This window comes from Nelumbo nucifera, chromosome 5 (genome assembly GCF_055504915.1).
Source record: "Nelumbo nucifera cultivar China Antique chromosome 5, China Antique-T2T, whole genome shotgun sequence".
NCBI classification, from domain to species: Eukaryota; Viridiplantae; Streptophyta; class Magnoliopsida; order Proteales; family Nelumbonaceae; genus Nelumbo; species Nelumbo nucifera.
In genome coordinates this window covers 35,208,853-35,217,981 of record NC_142653.1, presented here as the reverse complement: position 1 = coordinate 35,217,981, position 9,129 = coordinate 35,208,853, and the positions used below count along the sequence as shown (strand labels likewise).

The 9,129-nt window shown below is 40.1% G+C and overlaps 1 protein-coding gene across 1 annotated transcript; it reads right to left on the bottom strand.

Annotated features, from left to right (window-relative positions):
* Positions 1-229: 229 nt before the first annotated feature.
* Positions 230-4,081, bottom strand: LOC104590628 (uncharacterized). The gene is made up of 2 exons (XM_010249347.3): positions 1,123-4,081; positions 230-992 (listed from the first exon to the last, which is right to left on the bottom strand). Exons 1-2 carry the CDS (start codon positions 3,926-3,928, stop codon positions 559-561), a joined length of 3,240 nt encoding a protein of 1,079 aa, XP_010247649.1. The 5' UTR covers positions 3,929-4,081; the 3' UTR covers positions 230-558.
* Between the last annotated feature and the right edge of the window lie 5,048 nt (positions 4,082-9,129).

Genomic DNA, 9,129 nt, shown 5'->3' with positions numbered 1-9,129 from the left:
CAAGAAAGAGATGCGTCTTTGGTGGGGGACCGGTCTGAACCTGAAAGCTGCAATTGCAATTGGAGATGGGTTGTGACTGCTCCAGAATTTTTCGTTTGCTTCTGCTGTTGGACAACAATCGTGATACAAAGGCAGGGTGGGAGGGAAGGTGACAGCATTGTTGATATACAGTATTACAACCAAGGATATTTATTAAGCAGGTTAATCCATTTCTGTAAGAGTAGTTTACTTTGGTGACAATAATAGATGGTTGAGTTAAACTTTTTTCACCCATTTCGGGATTGCTTGTATCAACACTAAAATCTCACCCATTTTCTTTTAATCTTTTACTTACAGAAATTTATCATACAAATCAAGGTACCAAAACCAAAGCCAAACTGACTGTACAACCGGCAGAATTATTGGGGACCCAGAGAGAATGAGGAGCAGTAATAATGGAGACACCCATGTTCATTTGTTGCACTCCCACAAGTTAGACTAATTATTCTCTCAATGAGAATGACTTATGAGCTCCACAGGCATCTCTTCTCTTTGGGAAATCAAAGCAACAGAGGGAAATTATCTAATCAGTGGTTCAGTTGATCTTGAGAAACTAGAATGGTGGATTCCTGCCCTTGGGCTGGCCATCCCTCCCTTGAGAAAACCGGATTTGTTGAAATCCTCAGCTTCATTCCGGATCTCTTTGAGCAATGCTGTTACATCTTTCATTGTGGGTCTGTCCTCTGGGCAAGGGTTCACGCAGAGAAGAGCCACGCCGAGCACTTGAAGCATCTCTTGGATCTGAGTACCAGATCGACACAGAAGTTGCTGATCGATGATGGATGTGGCTTCTCCATCTGTTTCTCTAAGTTCATGTGTAACCCAACTGACAATGTGGGTTCCCTCGGGTATCCTTTGATCAGTTGGTTCCATCCCAGTTAAGACCTCCAGAAGCACCACACCATAACTGTAGACGTCGCTCTTCTCTGTGATCCTAAAGCTATATCCATATTCTGCAATCAATAATAGACCAATTATAATTACTTGTTTATGCTAAATATACATTCTTTCTTTCCTGAATTAATCAACCAGCTGATTAAATAACTTGTCACTTGAAAGAAAACTGGAAGCAATTTTACTTACCAGGAGCTATGTACCCATAGGAACCTGCCACAGTGTGCGATGACCTCGAACGATCGGGGGAACTAATGAGCCTTGCAATGCCGAAATCTGCAAGATAGGCTTCGAACTGAGGTCCTACCAAGATGTTATTGGCCTTAATATCACGATGAACAATTGGAGGGATACAGTCATGGTGAAGATAGGCCAAACCCTGAGCTGCACCCAGTATGATCTTATATCTTGAATCCCAATCTAAGAAAACTTTCTTCTCATGAAGCAGTCCATGTAAGCTCCCATTGCTGATATAATCAAAGAGGAGCAACCTACTTGTCCCATTGGTACAGCAGCCTAGTAGTCTCACAATGTTCTTATGCCTGATTGATCCAAGAGTCTGAACCTCCGTAGAGAATGAATCTGTTTCTGGGAACTCCTCATCCTTCAAGGGCCATAGCTTCTTCACAGCAACCATCTGGCCCCTTGGAGTTTCAACGCGATAAACAATGCCAGAGCAGCCTTTCCCAACGATGTTCAAATCTGACAACCTCGTTAAAACGTCATCTATAGAGAAATTCAGCTTCTGGAATGGGGTGAACTCCCAGGTCAATTCATTCTGTTCTTCCTCATCTTTCACAGCCACTCTACGGGCTTGTATGGTCAATATTACTCCCAAGAGTATAATAGCTATAATAACAGTAACACTGAGAGCTAAACAGAAAATGTTTCTGATCAAAATTCTTCTGTGGAGGTTAGCACCAACTTTGCATTCATTGCCATTAATGCAGAGATCTCGATTACCAGAAAGAACAGTTACTGGGAGCTCTTGGAAAAACTTGGTATCAGGAACATAACCCGAGAAATTATTATATGAGACATCCAAAGAGACAAGGTTGTTAAGCATACCCAGTACTCTCAGGCTTCCTGTTAACATGTTATGAGAAATATCCAAGGAAGCAAGCTTTGACAGATTTGAAAATCTTTCTGGAATTGGACCAGACAGAGAATTCCAACTCAAATTCAATAAGATTTCCAAACCTTGCAAGTCACCCAGCTCATCTGGTATTGAGCCAATGATTCTGTTACTGCTCATGTCCAACAACTCCAAATCCTTACATTGGCCCAAAGACCTGGGTATCAACCCAGTAATGTAATTTTCTCTTAAAACGAGCTTATTTAGAGAAGTAAGCTTTCCTAACTCCACAGGAACAGAGCCTGATAATCTGTTCATTGAAAGGTCCAAAACGTTTAAGTTCCTAAGCAATTGAAAGGATGTCGGGATCGTGCCTTGTAGCTCATTTTCATGCAAATCAACAAATTCTAGCTCATTGCAGTTACCGAGTTCAGGGGGGATTTCTCCAGAGAATTGATTCTCTGATAATTCAAGGAAGCTCAGACTACTTAAGAGCCCGATTTCTGATGGAATTCGGCCAGAAAACCGGTTTGATCCTAGGCGTAGACGTATCAAGCTGGTGCAATTTCCTATATCTGGTGGAATCTCACCAGACAGTTCATTGGATAGAAGCATAAGTTTGGTCAAGTTCTTGAGATTAAACAGAGAATTAGGAACTGACCCAGTGAGGAAATTGTGTGAAAGATCCAAATCTTGGAGTTTCTCACAGCTGCCCATTTCAAATGGAATGTTCCCATGGAGCTGATTCTGCCATGCAAAGAACAGAGAGAGCTCCTTCAGCTGCCCAATTTCGGATGGAATCTCACCAACGAGCTGGTTGTTATCTAGTTCAAGTTGCTTCAGACGGGAAAAGTTTCCAAGAAAAGGAGGTATTTTACCTGAAATGTTGTTATACGACAGAAGAAGCTCCTGTAGTTGTACTAAATTTGAAAGCAATACAGGGAGTTCACCTGTGAGACGATTCAGCGACAGGTCGATAACCGTCAAGCCCAAGCAGTTCCCAAGTGCTCCTGGAATATTCCCACTTAGGTTGTTCTTCCACAACAAGATTCTCTTGAGATTTTTCAACAGAGCCAATTCGCTGGGAATACCTCCAATGAGTTGGTTCTCATAAAGATACAGATTCTCTAAAGTTGAGCAGTTACCGATTTCAGGTGGGATCTCGCCAGAGAGATTTGCCATGTAAACTGAAAGAGTTTTCAGATTCTTCAATTCTCCTAGACTGGATGGAATCCTCCCTGAAATCCCAGTATCTGCAAGACCCAGAAAAGTGAGACCTTTACAGTTTGAAATCTCCGTCGGAATTTCTCCATACATTTCCTGGTTGCCACCTGCTCGAAAGACCTGTAAACTTGACAACTGTCCAAATTCGGCAGGAATTTTTCCTGAGAGTTTGTTGTCGAAGAGTTCAAGCTTCTGAAGCATCGAACAGTTTCCAATCTCAGGCGGAATCTCACCGTGTAACAAGTTGGAGTTCAATGATAATATCTGCAGCCTGGATAATTTTCCAATATCAGGCGGAACTTTTCCACTTAAAGCATTGAAGCTCAGGTCAAGGGTGGACAGCAATGACAAGTTCCCGATGGCAGGTGGGATTTCTCCTGTAAGATTTGCACCTGATAGAACAAGTGTTGTGAGGGAGTTGAATGAGAGAATCTGAGTGGGGAAGCTAGTAGGAAGGTTGATAGAACTGATTGAGATTTCTGAAACAAACCCGTCTGGGGAACATTTGATATATGCCCATTTGCATGGGTTTTGGTGGGTTGCATTCCATGATGAAAAGAAAGAAGCAGAGGAGGATGCATTGAAGGTTGAGAGCCATGAGAGGAGTGATAGACCTTCCTGGTTCAGAGCAGAGGCTGGGAAGAAAGTAGACATGTTGAGGAAAAACAGAAAGAAATAGACCAGTTTGTTACACATGATGAGGTTGGTAGCCTGCTGGTACCGTGCTGGTGATCTTTCTCTTGCAATTACAGCAAAACCAGTCACTTAAGACTCCTTTGAATGCTTTCTCTAGCATGGATATTAGGATATGGAATAGACCTTGGTTTTTTTCTCTACAATCAAAACACTGAAAGTTAAAGCTATTTCTATAGTATTTGCAAACGACTAGCATGTGACGTTCCAGGTGGGAGTTGGGGCTGTCCGGAAGATATTGATAGATAAGGACAGGCTTAAAGGAGATACATTCAATTATGGTTTTAATAAAGAGGGGGTCTGGGAATAATTCGAATTACTTAGTTTTGAAGGAGTAACAGTAAAAGCTCGCAGTGGGTATGCATTTGGCTAGGGTGAATGGTAAGGCATTCTTGTCCCCATTAAACCTTTGATGAATTAACTCTTGGGTGAATGTGATTTTAATTACCTTTTTCTGTATTTCTACCAAGTAAGAACAGTGCAATTCCTGTAATCTTATACAGCAATTAGGTTGATGGTAATCCAAAAGCCTTACAAACAGTGGGTCTATTATTGGGCTGCCTAGCACTGTACTACCCTGAACAAGAGGTACCTCTAAATGCATAATGGATCCATGGATGATGGACCTACATTGCAGAGTTACTGCAGCCTACTGTTGCCCTGTTCTGTTCAAAATACCAGTTTGAGAACATAGTTTTCTGATTCTTCAAATGGTTATACTGTCCCAAATCAATTTGTTATTCTGTGATGGTTCTGATCATTTGGTCAGAACAACTCTTATCTATTAACTTTCTGCATTTTGGGGTTTGCTCAGAGGTGCAACAGTTTTCATGCATCACATGCGGCCATGTATTGTAATGTTCCATGTATGATGTGGTGGTTACAATCCAATCACACCCATCAAATATTGGCATTTAGAGATGGAAAGCTGAAAGATTATATATATATATATATATTGGCATTTAGAGATGGAAAGCTGAAAGATTGATATATATATATATATATAGAACACTAGTTAACCCACCACATGGAGGGCCTCATTATCTTTTCATCTTTTTACTTTTGAAAATTTGCGCAAAAGTGATGGTTATCTTCCAGGGGAGTGGTAGCCACGATTGATATCTGTAGAAAACCTTGTGTTTGGTATGGTTTCCGTTGATAAATGGTGTTATGTCGTCGTCAAATCATCATTTGTCTATTTTGCTAATGTGGCAATTAATGGCATCTAGTATCATCTAATTGTCAAAAAAAAAAAAAAAAACACATTTATCAATCACTTTTTCTCAATTTTGAAGACAAATGAAATGTAAGCATTCATTTAATAAACACATAGTTAGTTAGTGAGCATGTGGAAAAAATAACCAAACACAAAACCTTTTATTCAACAGAAAAAGAAATTACCCTTAAAATCAGGATTCAGCTGATTGCTCCATGCAGTAAGAAAATCAGAGAGTAAAAGAATTGTATATGCAAGCACAATTGAGGTTAAAAGCCTTGAAATCTCACTGAATCAGGTCGTTCTGAGTTGGGAAGTTTCTTATACTTATCTCATTATATTATCATGTCTAGTTTCTCAGAATCCTTAAGAGTATGGTTGATAAGACTTCAGTGTAGGGTGGAAGGATCTCCTACAGTAATTTTCAGTTAAATTTTCATTATATGTTAGCAAGTGATTGGAAGAATATGGATTTTATTATTTGTCTATTATTTCAGTTTCGTTTTTTTATTTTACTTTTTTAAAGGAGGGGCCCGGGTGGTGGAGGGCGTTTGGTTGAAGGGACGGGGAGTGGGTGGATTGTGATACGTACGTGTCAACTTTTCTTGAAACTTCCAAAGTTGCATCAGAAAAAAAAAAGAGGCAGACAGTATAAGCTTTTCATTGTATTGGATTCTGTCAACTTAAGTCTCAAAATCACCGAAGAAACAATCAAAGACAAAAGATGTCTCTCACACAAAAGTGGTTTATAATTTCACAGAATGAGCCGGTTGGGGTGAAATGGGCTAGAATGGAATTGTATATGGTTCAGCTGTAGCTAATGTCTGATGGAGGCCTGCCAACTAGTGATGTCAATGGGTCGGATCTACAATACAGAACCGGATCAGTCAAACCAATTATATCGGTTCTGATTCTATGGTTACTGGTTTTGTCCTAATTTAGATAAATTTAGCTAAAAACACTTGTTCTATCAATATAGTTGATATAGGGGTATTCGGCTGACTCGTAGATCTTGAGACGTGGCGACATTTGGACACATTTCGGTCATCCCGTGGACCCTGACACGTAATGTCAGCCGAATGTATTTTGACCACCCATCACCAATCACTGCCAACCGTTGCCATCTGCTCCTAATTATTCCTCCTCTAAGATAACTCCAACTATAAAAAGGGGTTTCCATATTGAAGTAAAGGCACATTGGAACTTAAGCTCTAAATCTCTTATCTTGTTTGGTTCGACCCCTCATAACTCTCGGCTAACTTGATCATTTCCACCATGGTTTTTAAAACTGACCCAGTGACCGAACCAATTAGGGGTCCGATTATCAAGTCAAATGGTTCGACCAATCGAATCGAATGCTTGGCCCATTCTGGCAGAAAAACAAAAAAATTAAAAAAAATAAAAAAAATAAAAAATGGTCAAAGGTTAACTGCCCGGTTCAGTGATTCGTTGACCAAAATCAACGGTTTTGGGGGGAAACGGTGACAAGTTCCCGATTTTTCCAATCCGACTGTTTGATCTGATCCGGTTTTGAAAACCATGGTTTCCACCCTTGGGATACCTCCCGGGGCCTCTGACATACTTCTGCTCTTAGTAGGTTAGACCTGTTGGCCTCAGACACTGAAAATTACGTTGTTGCCCTCGGCTCCATATTTGGCAGCAACCATGGTTTTCAAAACCAGACCGGACTAGATTGTCGGACCAAAAAAACTAGGAACCAGTTAGGTGATCGGTTCCGTTTTACATCATAATCGTTATTTCCCCCAAAACCATTAATTTGGTCAGCAAACCGCTAACCCAGGCGGTCGAATCGTTTGAACCATTCAACGGTTTGGCCGGTTTTTATTTTTATTTTTTAATTTTTTTGTTAGAACAGGTCATCTGTTCGGACCATTCGACCCGAGAACCGGACCCCTGACCGATTCGTTGTCCGAGTCAATTTTAAAAACCTTGGCAGCAACAATGGTAATTTATATTAAGATTGTATTATAAAAAATAAAGTTTTTAATCGTTATTTTCATGGTAATTATAGACCTGATTATCCTGATTAATAAATGGAACGATTCTGGGTCAATGACATGGAGCTTATTATTAATTGGTTTGGAACTGGTACAGCCCTTTTCCTAACAGACCAGATCTCGTGCAAGCAAAAATCCTGCTCACAGAGCATCCATCCATACATTAGAAATATCTCCTCACGAATTTATGTTAAATGTACGGGAGATATTCCTAATGTCCCAGGGAATGTTCCTGTAAGAAAAACAAAGCTCTGCTCACGGAACATCCATCCATACATTGGGAACATCTCCCCCATAAATTCGTATTTAATTTATAAGAACGTGTGATAAAATTTCCATAATTTCAGGGTGTGTACAGAGTTTTTGCTTGTAAGTAAGGAAGAGTAAGCCGGGTTGGGTTGAGTTGTCAAATATGAACACCAACTCAACCTAACACGATAAAGACCTAGCCCAGATGGTAGGCGGGTTTGGGTAGTGATAGAGTGATAGATAGGTTAGGTCGGTTGAAGCCCAGGAGGAGGCATGAAACCATGAGCTTTTCATTTTGCAACCACAAAAGTAGATAACAAAATAATTTTGGTAATATGAATGGTCCGTCCTCGGGTGAGAATTGAGAAAAAGACTACTTCCTTTCCCATGCATGAACCTACCAACACAAAACAATGACCCATCGATTATAATTGAAGCACTCTTTAGTCCTTGTTAATACATTGTGTCCTTGACTCAAAGTGCCGTCCAAAGGGTCCCTCGGAGAGGGCACTTCTGAGATTTGACCAGTGGTTTTGGTGTGAGATGGGACTCATTTCTACAGGGCTACAGGGGCCCTTATGTATTTGAACATGCTCCCGTCTCACGACAAAAAGCTTTTTCCTTCTGTTTTTCCTTTTCCCTTCAAAGCCTGTTCCATCGTTGAATCCACGTAGGAAAGTGATTCTAATAAGTGAGATGATAGATTCCTTTTCTACTATTTTAAATTAAGGCAAAATGCATGATGTATCCTGTTGCATCGTGCATCAAAAGATGTAGATGGGATTGGTTGAATGTAATGGTGAATACAATGTAAACGTAAACAGATTTTAATATGATTGGTTGAAATTTCAATCACATGCAATCTATCACAGAGAATGTATCGTAATCGTAATTAAACCCTAACTTAAAATTGTACTTCAAAATTGGGCAAAATCATCTTGATTCACCTGGAATGTTTTGTATCCAAACCACCCTTTTCCGTATGCATTTCCTTTTGCTGGAACGAATACCTACGGTGAATTGGTCCTTCGAGACAGATTACATTACAAATATGGAAAATCATCATTTGGCAGGTTTTAACCATTCTGGGGTGTTTTCCAATTCGATTCTTTGGATATGATTTTGCTTCTGGGTTCTGAGCTTTGGGCCGTAAGAAACAAAAATGAGCCAAGAAAGTGTTTTGGGTGCTTGGAAAACCAAAACACTTTCCAGCCTCATAGCTGTGCTTAATTTTCGAGTTTGAAAGCACAAATTGTGGATTTGGGTTGGGCTCCATCTGAATCAAAATCAATTTGAATAGGTTGGACGGACCAATAAGACATGTTGAATTGGATCAGCTCAGACCTAATAGTCCAAAGTATTTATTGGATTAGATTGGACCTTGCCCATCTGTAATGGATTTATATTGTAATAGGTTGGATTTAACCAATATCCGGTTCATTGACAGAAGATTAGAGTGTCAATGGGCCAGGTTTGAGTTGGATCAATCTAAATTAGGGGGAAAAACAGTTCAGCTCAGAGTCAGAATTTTAGGCCCAAAGTACAGTTGGGATAGGTGACAGCTCGGAATTGATTCCAGTTCACGGGCAGGCATTATGTATAGAGTGGGGGTATTTGACATTTTGAATGTTTATAACTGTGCAATGGAATTCACAAATCTGCAATGGGCCTGTCTGTATTTTTTCCATCTAAATTAAGACCAATTTGAATAGTTTAGGCAG

Coding starts and splice junctions, on each gene's coding strand:
- LOC104590628 (XM_010249347.3), bottom strand. CDS start 3,928: ATGTGTAACAAACTGGTCTATTTCTTTCTGTTTTTCCTCAACATGTCT. Junction 993..1,122: donor CTATGGGTACATAGCTCCTG/GTAAGTAAAATT, acceptor TATTGATTGCAG/AATATGGATATAGCTTTAGG.